We start from the raw sequence: 19639 nt of genomic DNA on the forward strand, positions 1-19639 counted from the left end.
TTCCAAGCTTCACTCATGTGATCAGATAGCTGGTCAAAGTGAGGAAACTCTGGTAAACCAACCTTTTGTCGCTTAAAAAGTGCATGTTTTTTCTTAGGAGCGGGTTCATCCTCTTCTATTTGTAGAATAGTTTTAACAGCTCTCACAAGAGCAGGTATATTTAGCTTAGAGAAGAGGTTCCCAAAAGTGGTCCTCAAGGCTCCCCAACAGTTCATGTTTTAGAGATATCCATGGTTATGCACAAGTGGTTAAATCAAATTGACTGAGATACTAATTAAATAACCTGTGCTCAACCATGGATAGCTTTAAAACCTGAACTGTTGGGGAGCCTTGAGGACCATGATTGGGAAACTCTGGTTTAGAGGGTGGCTCCTCTTCTCCTGAGACAGAGTCAGAGTGAGAGAGATCCGCGTCTTCTGCCTCCCCAGATGATATCTCAGGATCAGATAACTGTGTGGATTGGGAAGATATAGTATGCTTAGTAGGTAAAGGTTTATCTTTTTGCAGCATTTGCTGAAAAAAACGTACAGGTATTAGCCAAACTCTGTACTGAGGTAGACAGTACGTCTATCCATGGGGTAGGCAAAAGATTATCAGGGGGAACCTTCTTTGGCCATCCCATAGGGAGACCTACCACGGGGACTGCTACTTGGTCCACAAGTTTTACCAGCATTTATGAAAAGGCCGCCCAGGGTGGGTCCTGAGAGAGAGCCCCCGGGGCTACTGGACCTCGGACTGTGTAACAATAATACAGAGACCACCCTGAATGAGGTCCTTTGTGGCTAAGCTCTCAGAGCTGGACTTAGAAGATATCAGAGTAGGAGGAGCAGCATCAGGCTGTTTGTTATTCTTTCCCTGCCAGACACAGTCACAAGAATAACAGAATACACAGTATGATACAGTGCAATGAACACCTTGCAGTATGTGTAATATGGCACAATGTAGTGTGCAACCACACTATATATGGCACAGTTCAGTGTGCAACCACGCTATATAGTATGTGATAGTCCTCACACTTAAATAGCAGATGTGAGGTACAATGAACCCTCAATACCTTAGTATGTCAAGGTATAGTAGAAAAACGGACAGGGATAAACTGACAGTAAAGAAAATAGAGATTAGCGCTAGTACAAGTCACATACAAACGCAGAAAAAAACATTACATGTCTGCAATGGGCACTAAAATCAACTACACAGACCACAGTGGCTGATAGGATATAGCGCTGTATAACCAGGCCCGTGGGAGAGGTATACAGGGAGACTGGACCCTACTTTTCCCAGAGACCTACTTGATTAAAATGGCTGCCGCGCATCTCTGAGGGGGCGGAGGGTGAGGGAGGAGCAGCTCAGGGAACACCAAGACCGCAGTGGAAAGGCGCCCTAAGCTGGGGGAGGGACTGCAGGGAGAGCGCCTTATCCCTTGGCTGACGTTAACCACCGGGTCCCCTGGCCTAAGTATAGTAAATAATATATGTGTACACATATGAGATCCCAAAAAGAATGGATCTATATGTACAAAACCACCGGCGCACCCACCCTCATGTAAATGTGAATCGATGAGAAAGAGAAAACAATAAACTCTAACCATATAGAGTAATCAATCTAAATCTGCTTGGGTAGCAATAATGAACGTAGATAGATGTTTGTAAAAGTATTGCACGCTTTATTATATTGCTGAGAAATGGAGTCACAGTGCTCCGGTATCCTGTGCGCGGATGCACGTGGAGGTGGTTTGTAAACTGGTGGTATAATTTAAATGACCAAATGGGTGATGTATTCATACGGGATAAAGTCACTGAATAGGGAATGAGAGATGAAATGGGTATGTGAATGTAACACAGTCAATACAGTCTGGTGGTACGTGAGGTGTGTGGGTCGTGTCTGGTGGGGCGGCGTCCTGTATCCCCCAGGTGCATTAGACTCACCCTCCAGCGTCCTTTATGTCCACCACCTGGTGGACTCCGGATGCCGGACCGATGCCTTTAAAACCCGATGTCCTGTGCCTCCGAATGAGGCAGCGCGCCGTCCGTGCGCTACTGGGCAAGTCACTCCACACTACTGAGGCGCCAGACTTCCGGGTCCCGCGATCTTGCGGGCTCCAGGCTCAGCGTCCTTGGTAGCGGCTACACTCGGTCGGGATACCGAGAAGACTGTTGGAGAATGGTGCTGGGTAGGTGAGAGGAGATGTGTGTATGATGGTAATAGTCAGATGTCCAAATCGTCTCAGAGGCCTGCGCAAGTATAGTTATACCCCAGGGGTCTAGTGGAGTAGTGGGCGAGCAGGTGTCCACATCAGCTCCTCTGGTCTGTTTCCTGAGACCGGTGGCAAGATTGCACTAAGACGTGGATCCCCACCATACCTGTCCCCTGGATTTTGGGCTGCAGTCTGGGGGGCCGGGGAGCCTCGTAGCTATTCCTCCTCAGAGCCCTGCCGATAGTACCTAGCACGGGCTTGGTATCCCGGGGTGGGGGGGGGGGATGGTAGCATCACAGACGCCCAGCGGACAGTCTGGTGCTGCTCGCCCGTTTGGTAAAAAAATTAAAAGTAAATAAAATCATAAAACTAAAGCTTGGGCTGCTTAATGCAGGCCTCTGTTGTAATGGTGGTTCAACTCCTGCCAGAACCCAACAAAACTGAAGTGCCCTCAGGCTGTGGACGGGGTATAGGGGGAAGGAATGGAGCATCCTGGGATTGAAAAGCTTTGCTGTTGGTGTTTGGTCCTCCAGGTCCCACCTACACCCAAATGCCTCCCTGTGGAGCCCTATGGACCCTGAAGAAGAAAAAACGTCTGAGGAGGATGCCTCCAGAAAGTCAGCATACCCCTGAGAGACCACTTCTCGGACCCAGGCGACTGTTGTAGTTTGATGCCAGTAGTCCACAAATTGAAGAAGTCGGCCTCCCACCCTGGGATCCCCCCGGAGGAGGCCCGCTCCATCAGGCACGAGGTTTGTCTTCCGGCTTAGAAGCTGGATGTCTGGCTGGCCAGGACCTCTTAGTTTGCTGCTTGGTGGTCCTGCGTGAACTAAACTGGCTTGTCCCTGAGGACAAAAGGACCGAAAAGACAACCGCCTAGACTTTAATGTAGATGTTGATGGCAGAACTGCAGATTTAGAAGCTACCAGGAGTAGCCACTATCTTATCTAATTCTGCTCCAAAAAGTATATTTTAAAAAAAAGCTAAGGATTCCAGAGCCTTCTTTGATCCTGTATCAGCTTTCCAAGACCTTAACCAAAGGGCTGTAAGAGCCACAACCGAGGCTGCTGATGCTTTAGAAGCTAGGAGCCCAGCATCTATTGCAGCTTCTCCCAAATAGGAGGCCACTTCATATGTGGGAGATATAGGTCAGCTGTTCTCTAGTTGCATTCGGTAGAGTATCTTCCAATGCCCTCCGTCCATTCTTCAACAGCCTTGGATACCCAAGCCATAGCTGGTCGAGTAATATTTAAACTACTGCTTGAAGACATGTTTCAATTTTTCTATCTGTAGGATCTGTAAGAGAAGACGCTGATGGAATAGGCAACGTAGCATTGCTGACTAAATGAGTAACTTGAGCATCCACAGTAGGAGAGATTTCCCACTTAGTACATTCAGTAGCTAGGAAAGGATACAAAGATGCTAATCTTTTAGTAACATGGAACCATTTATCCGGGTTACCCCATGCCTCTTCCATAAATCAGTCAGCTGCTCAGATTTAGGAAACTCAGCTTTCACCACCTTCTGGTGTTTAAACACTGGAGCCTTCTGTCTAGGAGACTGCTCATCATCATGTATATTTAGGACCGATTTGACCACCCTCACCAAAGAGGAGACATCCACTGTAGAAAGATGGTCCTCCTCTACTGAGATAGACTATGGAGAAGAAACTGGCGCATCATCCGATTCCTCCGATGATGCATCTGAATCTACAGTACATGCTAAGCAGACTGATAAAAAGATAACAAAAAGGTGTATAAAAGAAAATATGGCGCGCTTTTTGTTCAGATACTATCTAGTATAAACACCTGCAGCTGACACCAGAGGAATTCCTGCAGAATGACCTCACACAAAAACGAAATAAACAACACAGTAGGTGTCTGCGCTGATGTCAATACATAAAACACATGTCTGGATAAATATATGTCAAAAATGTATTTATACATATATTAAAGAATATATAAATGAACTGCAGTTCCATATTACAATTAGATATACTCACATAGAAAGAAAAAACAAACAATATATCTGAGTACTGTCAATGTACAATATAGAAACAAAAATGACTAAATATATTGTTGCATCCAAATGGACATCCCAATATTGCACTGTGACAGTACATAGGACATCTGATTAAATGAAGCTGGAAATTTGGCAATTCTCTATATTCCCAGCATCCGTTATCACCTGTAATGTATTGTGAGTGATTCTGATACTAGATGAAAAACGTGTCCAAAACCAGAAGCTGCTAGCACATAGAAGGGATGTCTTACACGGATGAATAAATCCTGTGATAAAGTGAAAATTGATAAGGTTGCAGACTCTGGAGCCAGAGATACTCCTAACAACCTCAAATTGAATCCTTAATCCCACTGGTGTGTAGGCTGGAACGAACTCCCCAAACCCTTACCCTGTAAGGGTTTCCCAAAATGGTAGTGCAGCCAATGTGTGCAGCTAGGTTGCGCCGCTGCGGCAGCTCCCGACCAGACTGAGAGGCTGGGTCGCGCCGCTCCGGTGGCTCCCGACCGGACTGTAAGGCTGTGTCGCACTACTCCGGCGGCTCCCGACCGGACTATGGGAACCAGGGATGATGAAACAATGTGCGGAGAGTTCACCTCAGCGTGCAGACTCCGGAAGGATGAAACAAAGTGACAACTGCTGACTCCACGTGTCTGGCCGCAGATGTATCCAAGCACAAATACTGATGTATAATACGGCAACTGCCGCCACTAATTGATGTGTATAAATCCAGAAATACCGCACAATAGGTGTTTGAAGACTGCAGTCAGCTAAATCCTTGACGCGTTTCTCCCCCTTGCCAGGGTTTTTTTTTCAAAAGGAAGAGAAGATAAAATCCCTCCCAAGCTAAGGGCCTTTTTAAAGGGAATCCAATTAATCAATTAGTGATAATTCAGTCCATTAGTGTGGCTAGCATTCTCAAACTAAATACCATAGATATACAGCTGAAACCCCTTAATTAAAAGTTATATACATCAGAATCACTCACAATACATTACAGGTGATAACGGATGCTGGGAATATAGAGAATTGCCTAATTTCCAGCTTCATTTAATCAGATGTCCTATGTACTGTTACAGTGCAATATTGGGATGTCCATTTGGATGCAACAATATATTTAGTCATTTTTGTTTCTATATTGTACATTGACAGTACTCAGATATATTGTTTGTTTTTTATTTTTATGTGAGTATATCTAATTGTGTTATTGAACTGCAATTCATTTATATATTCTTTAATATATGTATAAATAAATTGTAATGATATATTTATCCAGCCATGTGTTTTATGTATAGACATCAGCGCAGACACTTACTGTGTTGTTTGATAAAAAGATAACGTCTGTTTAGGCGCCTTAGTGACTACCGGTCTGTTCGCCACAGCGGACTGGGCCATACTCTGAGTGGGCATAAACATCCATCCAAGAAGGATGTATAGGGGGCAAATATAGCATGCTGAAACTGCTGTGGGTATCCCATTAAAGGAGGCAGCGTGGGAGTAGCCAAACAATCCACTAGACAAGGAGGACACCCAAGATGGCTCCTGTACAGGGGCAGTAAGACTGGACTGGTGAGGTGGTTCTTTATAACAGACAGCACACAAACCATCCTGTATTAAGTACTGAGAGGACAAGCCCGCCAAACAGGATTTACATGAAACCAGCACAGGGGCCTCCGCCTCCTGTTTCCCTTTAACTTTTGACATATCAATTATAAAGGAAATAATGCAATGCAATGTGACAGCCTTCACATATAACTAGTAAATGTACAGAGGAAAAAAAAACCCACACACCTGTAACAGAGGGATGAGGAGAAACACACACCTGTAACAGAGGGATGAGGAGAAACACACACCTGTAACACATGGATGAGGAGAAACACACACCTGTAACAGAGGGATGAGGAGAAACACACACCTGTAACACATGGATGAGGAGAAACACACACCTGTAACAGAGGGATGAGGAGAAACACACACCTGTAACAGAGGGATGAGGAGAAACACACACCTGTAACAGAGGGATTAGGAGAAACACACACCTGTAACACAGGGATGAGGAGAAACACACACCTGTAACAGCGGGATGAGGAGAAACACACACCTGTAACAGAGGGATGAGGAGAAACACACACCTGTAACAGAGGGATGAGGAGAAACACACACCTGTAACACATGGATGAGGAGAAACACACACCTGTAACACATGGATGAGGAGAAACACACACCTGTAACACATGGATGAGGAGAAACACACACCTGTAACACAGGGATGAGGAGAAACACACACCTGTAACACATGGATGAGGAGAAACACACACCTGTAACACATATCTGTAACAGAGGGATGAGGAGAAACACACACCTGTAACACAGGGATGAAGAGAAACACACACCTGTAACACACACCTGTAACAGAGGGATGAGGAGAAACACACACCTGTAACACAGGGATGAGGAGAAACACACACCTGTAACAGAGGGATGAGGAGAAACACACACCTGTAACAGAGGGATGAGGAGAAACACACACCTGTAACAGAGGGATGAGGAGAAACACACACCTGTAACAGAGGGATGAGGAGAAACACACACCTGTAACAGCGGGATGAGGAGAAACACACACCTGTAACAGCGGGATGAGGAGAAACACACACCTGTAACAGAGGGATGAGGAGAAACACACACCTGTAACAGAGGGATGAGGAGAAACACACACCTGTAACACAGGGATGAAGAGAAACACACACCTGTAACACACACCTGTAACAGAGGGATGAGGAGAAACACACACCTGTAACACAGGGATGAGGAGAAACACACACCTGTAACAGAGGGATGAGGAGAAACACACACCTGTAACAGAGGGATGAGGAGAAACACACACCTGTAACAGAGGGATGAGGAGAAACACACACCTGTAACAGAGGGATGAGGAGAAACACACACCTGTAACAGAGGGATGAGGAGAAACACACACCTGTAACAGAGGGATGAGGAGAAACACACACCTGTAACAGAGGGATGAGGAGAAACACACACCTGTAACAGAGGGATGAGGAGAAACACACACCTGTAACAGCGGGATGAGGAGAAACACACACCTGTAACACATGGATGAGGAGAAACACACACCTGTAACACATGGATGAGGAGAAACACACACCTGTAACAGAGGGATGAGGAGAAACACACACCTGTAACAGAGGGATGAGGAGAAACACACACCTGTAACACATGGATGAGGAGAAACACACACCTGTAACACATGGATGAGGAGAAACACACACCTGTAACACATATCTGTAACAGAGGGATGAGGAGAAACACACACCTGTAACACACACCTGTAACACATGGATGAGGAGAAACACACACCTGTAACACATGGATGAGGAGAAACACACACCTGTAACACAGGGATGAGGAGAAACACACACCTGTAACAGAGGGATGAGGAGAAACACACACCTGTAACACATATCTGTAACAGAGGGATGAGGAGAAACACACACCTGTAACACAGGGATGAAGAGAAACACACACCTGTAACAGAGGGATGAGGAGAAAAAACAGTGATAGCTATAACGGACAGTCAGAAATAAAAGACAGTATCAACACAGCAGCTAGCACACAGTCACATACAGTATATAACACAGCAGCTAGCACATAGTCACATACAGTATATAACACAGCAGCTAGCACATAGTCACATACAGTATATAACACAGCAGCTAGCACATAGTCACATACAGTGTATAACACAGCAGCTAGCACACAGTCACATACAGTATATAACACAGCAGCTAGCACATAGTCACATACAGTATATAACACAGCAGCTAGCACACAGTCACAGTATATATACACAGCAGCTAGCACACAGTCACATACAGTGTATAACACAGCAGCTAGCACACAGTCACATACAGTGTATAACACAGCAGCTAGCACATAGTCACATACAGTATATAACAGCAGCTAGCACACAGTCACATACAGTATATAACACAGCAGCTAGCACACAGTCACATACAGTATATAACACAGCAGCTAGCACAGTCACATACAGTATATACACAGCAGCTAGCACACAGTCACATACAGTATATACACAGCAGATAGCAGTCACATACAGTATATAACAGCAGCTAGCACACAGTCACAGTATATATACACAGCAGCTAGCACACAGTCACATACAGTATATATACACAGCAGCTAGCACACAGTCACATACAGTGTATAACACAGCAGCTAGCACACAGTCACATACGGTGTATAACACAGCAGCTAGCACACAGTCACAAACAGTGTATAACACAGCAGCTAGCAGACAGTCACATACAATGCATAACACAGCAGCTAGCACACAGTCACATACAATGCATAACACAGCAGCTAGCACCAGTGGCGTAAGTTCATCAAAGACCCCCGGAAGCAAGTTATAATTCGGTGCCCCCCCCCCTGTCACAGCCGCTGACACTGTAATGTAGCAATTTGCATGAAGACAAGGCTATAGATAGACAAAGACAGCAGCTGATGGTCTGATATGGAGCTCTCCACTAGTGTATAGTGGTTTCTCAGGTGCCGTGAAGGGCCATGATGTTACAAGGTACATAGTTACAGCCCTAAGTGGGGTGAATATGTTGTGGAGGAGGTGCCCCCTTCAGAGCTGGAGCCCGGCGGCAGGCGCCTCCATTGTCTCCCATAGTTCTGCCCCTGGCTAGCACACAGTCACATACAGTATATAACACAGCAGCTAGAACATAGTCACATACAGTATATAACACAGCAGCTAGCACACAGTCACATACAATGCATAACACAGCAGCTAGCACACAGTCACATACAGTACATAACACAGCAGCTAGCACACAGTCACATACAATGCATAACACAGCAGCTAGCACAAAGTCACATACAATGCATAACACAGCAGCTAGCACACAGTCACATATGGTGTATAACACAGCAGCTAACATACAGTCACATACGGTGTATAACACAGCAGCTAGCAGACAGTCACATACAATGCATAACACAGCAGCTAGCACACAGTCACATACGGTGTATAACACAGCAGCTAGCACACAGTCACATACAGTGTATAACACAGCAGCTAGCAGACAGTCACATACAATGCATAACACAGCAGCTAGCACACAGTCACATACGGTGTATAACACAGCAGCTAGCACATAGTCACATACAATATATACACAGCAGCTAGCACACAGTCACATACAATGCATAACACAGCAGCTAGCACCAGTGGCATAAGTTCATCAAAGACCCCCGGAAGCAAGTTATAATTCGGTGCCCCCCCCCCCCTGTCACAGCCGCTGACACTGTAATGTAGCAATTTGCATGAAGACAAGGCTATAGATAGACAAAGACAGCAGCTGATGGTCTGATATGGAGCTCTCCACTAGTGTATGGTGGTTTCTCAGGTGCCGTGAAGGGCCATGATGTTACAAGGTACATAGTTACAGCCCTAAGTGGGGTGAATATGTTGTGGAGGAGGTGCCCCCTTCAGAGCTGGAGCCCGGCGGCAGGCGCCTCCATTGTCTCCCATAGTTCTGCCCCTGGCTAGCACACAGTCACATACAGTATATAACACAGCAGCTAGCACATAGTCACATACAGTATATAACACAGCAGCTAGCACACAGTCACAGTATATATACACAGCAGCTAGCACACAGTCACATACAGTGTATAACACAGCAGCTAGCACACAGTCACATACAGTGTATAACACAGCAGCTAGCACATAGTCACATACAGTATATAACAGCAGCTAGCACACAGTCACATACAGTATATAACACAGCAGCTAGCACACAGTCACATACAGTATATAACACAGCAGCTAGCACAGTCACATACAGTATATACACAGCAGCTAGCACACAGTCACATACAGTATATACACAGCAGCTAGCACAGTCACATACAGTATATAACAGCAGCTAGCACACAGTCACAGTATATATACACAGCAGCTAGCACACAGTCACATACAGTATATATACACAGCAGCTAGCACACAGTCACATACAGTGTATAACACAGCAGCTAGCATTACAGTCACATACAGTGTATATATACAGCAGTTAGCAGACAGTCACATACAATGCATAACACAGCAGCTAGCACACAGTCACATACGGTGTATAACACAGCAGCTAGCACACAGTCACAAACAGTGTATAACACAGCAGTTAGCAGACAGTCACATACAATGCATAACACAGCAGCTAGCAGACAGTCACATACAATGCATAACACAGCAGCTAGCACACAGTCACATACGGTGTATAACACAGCAGCTAGCACACAGTCACATACAGTGTATAACACAGCAGCTAGCACACAGTCACATACAATGCATAACACAGCAGCTAGCACCAGTGGCGTAAGTTCATCAAAGACCCCCGGAAGCAAGTTATAATTCGGTGCCCCCCCCCCTGTCACAGCCGCTGACACTGTAATGTAGCAATTTGCATGAAGACAAGGCTATAGATAGACAAAGACAGCAGCTGATGGTCTGATATGGAGCTCTCCACTAGTGTATAGTGGTTTCTCAGGTGCCGTGAAGGGCCATGATGTTACAAGGTACATAGTTACAGCCCTAAGTGGGGTGAATATGTTGTGGAGGAGGTGCCCCCTTCAGAGCTGGAGCCCGGCGGCAGGCGCCTCCATTGTCTCCCATAGTTCTGCCCCTGGCTAGCACACAGTCACATACAGTATATAACACAGCAGCTAGCACATAGTCACATACAGTATATAACACAGCAGCTAGCACACAGTCACAGTATATATACACAGCAGCTAGCACACAGTCACATACAGTGTATAACACAGCAGCTAGCACACAGTCACATACAGTGTATAACACAGCAGCTAGCACATAGTCACATACAGTATATAACAGCAGCTAGCACACAGTCACATACAGTATATAACACAGCAGCTAGCACACAGTCACATACAGTATATAACACAGCAGCTAGCACAGTCACATACAGTATATACACAGCAGCTAGCACACAGTCACATACAGTGTTTAACACAGCAGCTAGCACACAGTCACATACAATGCATAACACAGCAGCTAGCACACAGTCACATACGGTGTATAACACAGCAGCTAGCACACAGTCACATACAGTGTATAACACAGCAGCTAGCAGACAGTCACATACAATGCATAACACAGCAGCTAGCACACAGTCACATACGGTGTATAACACAGCAGCTAGCACACAGTCACATACAGTGTATAACACAGCAGCTAGCAGACAGTCACATACAATGCATAACACAGCAGCTAGCACACAGTCACATACGGTGTATAACACAGCAGCTAGCACACAGTCACATACGGTGTATAACACAGCAGCTAGCACACAGTCACATACGGTGTATAACACAGCAGCTAGCAGACAGTCACATACAATGCATAACACAGCAGCTAGCACACAGTCACATACAGTGTATAACACAGCAGCTAGCACACAGTCACATACAATGCATAACACAGCAGCTAGCACACAGTCACATACGGTGTATAACACAGCAGCTAGCAGACAGTCACATACAATGCATAACACAGCAGCTAGCACACAGTCACATACAGTGTATAACACAGCAGCTAGCACACAGTCACATACAATGCATAACACAGCAGCTAGCACACAGTCACATACGGTGTATAACACAGCAGCTAGCAGACAGTCACATACAGTGTATAACACAGCAGCTAGCAGACAGTCACATACAATGCATAACACAGCAGCTAGCACACAGTCACATACGGTGTATAACACAGCAGCTAGCACACAGTCACATACAGTGTATAACACAGCAGCTAGCACATAGTCACATACAATATATACACAGCAGCTAGCACACAGTCACATACAGTGTATAACACAGCAGCTAGCACAGTCACATACAGTGTATAACACAGCAGCTAGCACCAGTGGCGTAAGTTCATCCCAGACGCCCGGAGGCAAGTTATAATTCGGTGCCCCCCCCCTGTCACAGCCGCTGACACTGTAATGTAGCAATTTGCATGAAGACAAGGCTATAGATAGACAAAGACAGCAGCTGATGGTCTGATATGGAGCTCTCCACTAGTGTATGGTGGTTTCTCAGGTGCCGTGAAGGGCCATGATGTTACAAGGTACATAGTTACAGCCCTAAGTGGGGTGAATATGTTGTGGAGGAGGTGCCCCCTTCAGAGCTGGAGCCCGGCGGCAGGCGCCTCCATTGTCTCCCATAGTTCTGCCCCTGGCTAGCACACAGTCACATACAGTATATAACACAGCAGCTAGCACATAGTCACATACAGTATATAACACAGCAGCTAGCACACAGTCACATACAATGCATAACACAGCAGCTAGCACACAGTCACATACAGTATATAACACAGCAGCTAGCACATAGTCACATACAGTATATAACACAGCAGCTAGCACATAGTCACATACAGTATATAACACAGCAGCTAGCACATAGTCACATACAGTGTATAACACAGCAGCTAGCACACAGTCACATACAGTATATAACACAGCAGCTAGCACATAGTCACATACAGTATATAACACAGCAGCTAGCACACAGTCACAGTATATATACACAGCAGCTAGCACACAGTCACATACAGTGTATAACACAGCAGCTAGCACACAGTCACATACAGTGTATAACACAGCAGCTAGCACATAGTCACATACAGTATATAACAGCAGCTAGCACACAGTCACATACAGTATATAACACAGCAGCTAGCACACAGTCACATACAGTATATAACACAGCAGCTAGCACAGTCACATACAGTATATACACAGCAGCTAGCACACAGTCACATACAGTATATACACAGCAGCTAGCAGTCACATACAGTATATAACAGCAGCTAGCACACAGTCACAGTATATATACACAGCAGCTAGCACACAGTCACATACAGTATATATACACAGCAGCTAGCACACAGTCACATACAGTGTATAACACAGCAGCTAGCACACAGTCACATACGGTGTATAACACAGCAGCTAGCACACAGTCACAAACAGTATATATACACAGCAGCTAGCAGACAGTCACATACAATGCATAACACAGCAGCTAGCACACAGTCACATACAATGCATAACACAGCAGCTAGCACCAGTGGCGTAAGTTCATCAAAGACCCCCGGAAGCAAGTTATAATTCGGTGCCCCCCCCCTGTCACAGCCGCTGACACTGTAATGTAGCAATTTGCATGAAGACAAGGCTATAGATAGACAAAGACAGCAGCTGATGGTCTGATATGGAGCTCTCCACTAGTGTATAGTGGTTTCTCAGGTGCCGTGAAGGGCCATGATGTTACAAGGTACATAGTTACAGCCCTAAGTGGGGTGAATATGTTGTGGAGGAGGTGCCCCCTTCAGAGCTGGAGCCCGGCGGCAGGCGCCTCCATTGTCTCCCATAGTTCTGCCCCTGGCTAGCACACAGTCACATACAGTATATAACACAGCAGCTAGCACATAGTCACATACAGTATATAACACAGCAGCTAGCACACAGTCACATACAGTATATAACACAGCAGCTAGCACACAGTCACAGTATATATACACAGCAGCTAGCACACAGTCACATACAGTGTATAACACAGCAGCTAGCACACAGTCACATACAGTGTATAACACAGCAGCTAGCACATAGTCACATACAGTATATAACACAGCAGCTAGCACACAGTCACATACAGTATATAACACAGCAGCTAGCACAGTCACATACAGTATATACACAGCAGCTAGCACACAGTCACATACAGTATATACACAGCAGCTAGCACACAGTCACATACAGTATATACACAGCAGCTAGCACAGTCACATACAGTATATAACACAGCAGCTAGCACACAGTCACATACAGTATATACACAGCAGCTAGCAGTCACATACAGTATATAACAGCAGCTAGCACACAGTCACATACAGTATATAACAGCAGCTAGCACATAGTCACATACAGTATATATACACAGCAGCTAGCACACAGTCACATACAGTATATATACACAGCAGCTAGCACACAGTCACATACAGTGTATAACACAGCAGCTAGCAGACAGTCACATACAATGCATAACACAGCAGCTAGCACACAGTCACATACGGTGTATAACACAGCAGCTAGCACACAGTCACATACAGTGTATAACACAGCAGCTAGCAGACAGTCACATACAATGCATAACACAGCAGCTAGCACACAGTCACATACAGTATATAACACAGCAGCTAGCACACAGTCACATACAGTATATATACACAGCAGCTAGCACACAGTCACAGTATATAACACAGCAGCTAGCACACAGTCACATACAGTGTATAACACAGCAGCTAGCACAGAGTCACATACAGTATATATACACAGCAGCTAGCACACAGTCACATACAGTGTATAACACAGCAGCTAGCACACAGTCACATACAGTATATATACACAGCAGCTAGCACACAGTCACATACAGTATATATACACAGCAGCTAGCACACAGTCACATACAGTGTATAACACAGCAGCTAGCACACAGTCACATACAGTATATACACAGCAGCTAGCAGTCACATACAGTATATAACAGCAGCTAGCACACAGTCACAGTATATAACACAGCAGCTAGCACACAGTCACATGCAGTATATACACAGCAGCTAGCACACAGTCACATACAGTGTATATAACACAGCAGCTAGCACATAGTCACATACAGTGTATAACACAGCAGCTAGCACACAGTCATATACAGTATATAACAGCAGCTAGCACAGTCACAGTATATAACACAGCAGTTAGCACACAGTCACATTCAGTATATAACAGCAGCTAGCACACAGTCACAGTATATACACAGCAGCTAGCACACAGTCACATACAGTGTATATAACACAGCAGCTAGCACATAGTCACATACAGTGTATAACACAGCAGCTAGCACACAGTCACATACAGTATATAACTCAGCAGATAGCACACAGTCACATACAGTGTATAACACAGCAGCTAGCACACAGTCACATACAGTATATAACACAGCAGCTAGCACACAGTCACATGCAGTATATACACAGCAGCTAGCACACAGTCACATACAGTGTATAACACAGCAGCTAGCACACAGTCACATACAATGCATAACACAGCAGCTAGCACACAGTCACATACAGTGTATAACACAGCAGCTAGCACACAGTCACATACAGTATATACACAGCAGCTAGCACACAGTCACATACAGTATATATACACAGCAGCTAGCACACAGTCACAGTATATAACACAGCAGCTAGCACACAGTCACATACAGTATATATACAGCAGCTAGCACACAGTCACATACAGTATATATACACAGCAGCTAGCAGTCACATACAGTATATAACAGCAGCTAGCACACAGTCACAGTATATAACACAGCAGCTAGCACACAGTCACATACAGTGTATAACACAGCAGCTAGCACACAGTCACATACAGTGTATAACACAGCAGCTAGCACATAGTCACATACAGTGTATAACACAGCAGCTAGCACACAGTCACATACAGTATATAACAGCAGCTAGCACACAGTCACATACAGTGTATAACACAGCAGCTAACACACAGTCACATACAGTATATAACACAGCAGCTAGCACACAGTCACATACAGTATATAACACAGCAGCTAGCACACAGTCACAGTATATAACACAGCAGCTAGCACACAGTCACATACAATATATACACAGCAGCTAGCACACAGTAACATACAGTGTATAACACAGCAGCTAGCACACAGTCACATACAATGCATAACACAGCAGCTAGCACACAGTCACATACAGTGTATAACACAGCAGCTAGCACAGTCACATACAGTATATAACACAGCAGCTAGCAGACAGTCACATACAGTGTATAACACAGCAGCTAGCACATAGCCACATACAGTGTATAACACAGCAGCTAGCACACAGTCACATACAGTGTATAACACAGCAGCTAGCACAGTCACATACAGTGTATAACACAGCAGCTAGCACACAGTCACATACAGTATATAACAGCAGCTAGCACACAGTCACAGTATATAACACAGCAGCTAGCACACAGTCACATACAGTATATAGCAGCAGCTAGCACAGTCACATACAGTATATAGCAGCAGCTAGCACACAGTCACATACAGTGTATAACACAGCAGCTAGCACACAGTCACATACAGTGTATAACACAGCAGCTAGCACACAGTCACATACAATGCATATGTAAAGTAGTTGCAATGGAACCTGAATCAACTACTCTGACTTGGTAGGATATAGAGCACTATATACCTGACCCAAAGGAGTGGTATACAGGGAGACTGACCCAAAACCTCCCAAGACCAAACCGCTTCAGCAGAGCACAGATAGTGGGCTGTGAACGTCTCATATGCACGAGGAGGGTAGGAGGAGGAACCCAAACGCGGGAAACCCTTTGATGGATCTGCGTGTGGGTCGGGGGAGGAGCTGCCAGGGGACAGCCTACTTCCCCTAAGTTGTGTCAACTGGCCGGGTACGTTGGACTCATGGTAGCAGAAGGGCCGAACCCCCGCCAGCAAATTCAGGTGCGTCTCCAGCGCCGGAAGCAAGGACTGCAACATGTGACTCCGCGTAAGTGAGAAATAACCTTACCTGACATTTATGTGTCCGGTTACAGTCCGGGCCCCAGAGTCACCGCTAGAAAACTCTGCCGTGACCCGCCGAAATCACCAGATTTGTTACTGGTGTTGCGGACCGGCGATGGTAGACGGATTTGCAATGCAGGTATCTGTTAAGATGCTCAGAACTGCTAACTCTAAACATAGACATAAACATAAATCATAAAATGAAAGCTTGGGACTGCCTAAGAACTCCCCCTGTTTTAAAGGTGTGTCTGAATCCTGCAGCACCAAACGAAAAACTGAGTCATCCTGGGAGCTAATAGCTTAACTGTCCACTCCAACCACATTATCGCCATGGTAACCCTGTGGATCCCTATGGACCCTGAAGAAGAAAAATAATTATATTTCTTGATTATACTTTGACAGTCATTTACTAATATTTATTAAACAGTACTATATTTGCTTCACTATTATATAAAAACCACCTATCCTTTACCAGTGCCTGTGTAAATACAATGTGTGTGTGCATAAGTGATCTCTACATCTTCACATACAGAATATTCCATATATGTCTCATCAGGTTCTGCACCTTCAAACATGGAGAATGTCATTTCAATGTGTATAGTTATTGTAATAGACTCACTCTTTGATATGCCACAATCAGAGACAGCAGCGAGACGGTCTTTCCTGTCCCAGAGGGCATTTCCAGTACACCATGGCCCTGCAAGAAAGGCAGAGACAAGTTACAGATAAGAACCACTTACTCTGCCCCTTATACATCCTCATACCCAGCACATATACCCCCATACACACAGTCACTGCCCAGCATTACACCTCATACATACAGTCCTGGTCATACCTTATACATCATCCTCATACCCAGCACATATACCTCCATACACACAGTCACTGCCCAGCATTACACCTCATACATACAGTCCTGGTCATACCTTATACATCATCCTCATACCCAGCACATATACCTCCATACACACAGTCACTGCCCAGCATTACACCTCATACATACAGTCCTGGTCATACCTTATACATCATCCTCATACCCAGCACATATACCTCCATACACACAGTCACTGCCCAGCATTACACCTCATACATACAGTCCTGGTCATACCTTATACATCATCCTCATACCCAGCACATATACCTCCATACACACAGTCACTGCCCAGCATTACACCTCATACATACAGTCCTGGTCATACCTTATACATCATCCTCATACCCAGCACATATACCCCCATACACACAGTCACTGCCCAGCATTACACCTCATACATACAGTCCTGGTCATACCTTATACATCATCCTCATACCCAGCACATATACCTCCATACACACAGTCACTGCCCAGCATTACACCTCATACATACAGTCCTGGTCACACCTTATACATCATCCTCATACCCAGCACATATACATCCATACACACAGTCACTGCCCAGCATTACACCTCATACATACCGTCCTGGTCACACCTTATACATCATCCTCATACCCAGCACATATACCTCCATACACACAGTCACTGCCTAGCATTACACCTCATACATACAGTCCTGGTCATACCTTATACATCATCCTCATACCCAGCACATATACCCCCATACACATAGTCACTGCCCAGCATTACACCTCATACATACAGTCCTGGTCACACCTTATACATCATCCTCATACCCAGCACATATACCCCCATACACACAGTCACTGCCCAGCATTACACCTCATACATACAGTCCTGGTCATACCTTATACATCATCCTCATACCCAGCACATATACCTCCATACACACAGTCACTGCCCAGCATTACACCTCATACATACAGTCCTGGTCATACCTTATACATCATCCTCATACCCAGCACATATACCTCCATACACACAGTCACTGCCCAGCATTACACCTCATACATACAGTCCTGGTCACACCTTATACATCATCCTCATACCCAGCACATATACCCCCATACACACAGAAATTGCCCAGCATTACACCTCATACATACAGTCCTGGTCATACCTTATACATCATCCTCATACCCAGCACATATACCCCCATACACACAGTCACTGCCCAGCATTACACCTCATACATACAGTCCTGGTCATACCTTATACATCATCCTCATACCCAGCACATATACCTCCATACACACAGTCACTGCCCAGCATTACACCTCATACATACAGTCCTGGTCATACCTTATACATCATCCTCATACCCAGCACATATACCTCCATACACACAGTCACTGCCCAGCATTACACCTCATACATACAGTCCTGGTCATACCTTATACATCATCCTCATACCCAGCACATATACCCCCATACACACAGTCACTGCCCAGCATTACACCTCATACATACAGTCCTGGTCATTCCTTATACATCATCCTCATACCCAGCACATATACCCCCATACACACAGTCACTGCCCAGCATTACACCTCATACATACAGTCCTGGTCATACCTTATACATCATCCTCATACCCAGCACATATACCTCCATACACACAGTCACTGCCCAGCATTACACCTCATACATACAGTCCTGGTCATACCTTTTACATCATCCTCATACCCAGCACATATACCTCCATACACACAGTCACTGCCCAGCATTACACCTCATACATACAGTCCTGGTCATACCTTATACATCATCCTCATACCCAGCACATATAC

At 45.2% G+C, this 19639-nt stretch overlaps 1 protein-coding gene across 2 annotated transcripts in view; it reads right to left on the bottom strand.

Annotated features, from left to right (window-relative positions):
- Window positions 1-19639, bottom strand: part of ERCC2 (ERCC excision repair 2, TFIIH core complex helicase subunit) — a 426580-nt gene that overhangs the window by 389112 nt on the left and 17829 nt on the right. For both annotated transcript variants that reach the window (XM_088443994.1, XM_088443993.1), the window contains exon 3: window positions 17571-17648. In XM_088443994.1, the coding sequence (XP_088300120.1) occupies window positions 17571-17648 (78 nt within the window). The remainder of the gene's footprint in view (window positions 1-17570; window positions 17649-19639) is intronic.

This window comes from Taudactylus pleione, unplaced genomic scaffold (genome assembly GCF_031769625.1).
Source record: "Taudactylus pleione unplaced genomic scaffold, aTauple2 ptg000343l, whole genome shotgun sequence".
Classification (NCBI taxonomy): Eukaryota; Metazoa; Chordata; class Amphibia; order Anura; family Myobatrachidae; genus Taudactylus; species Taudactylus pleione.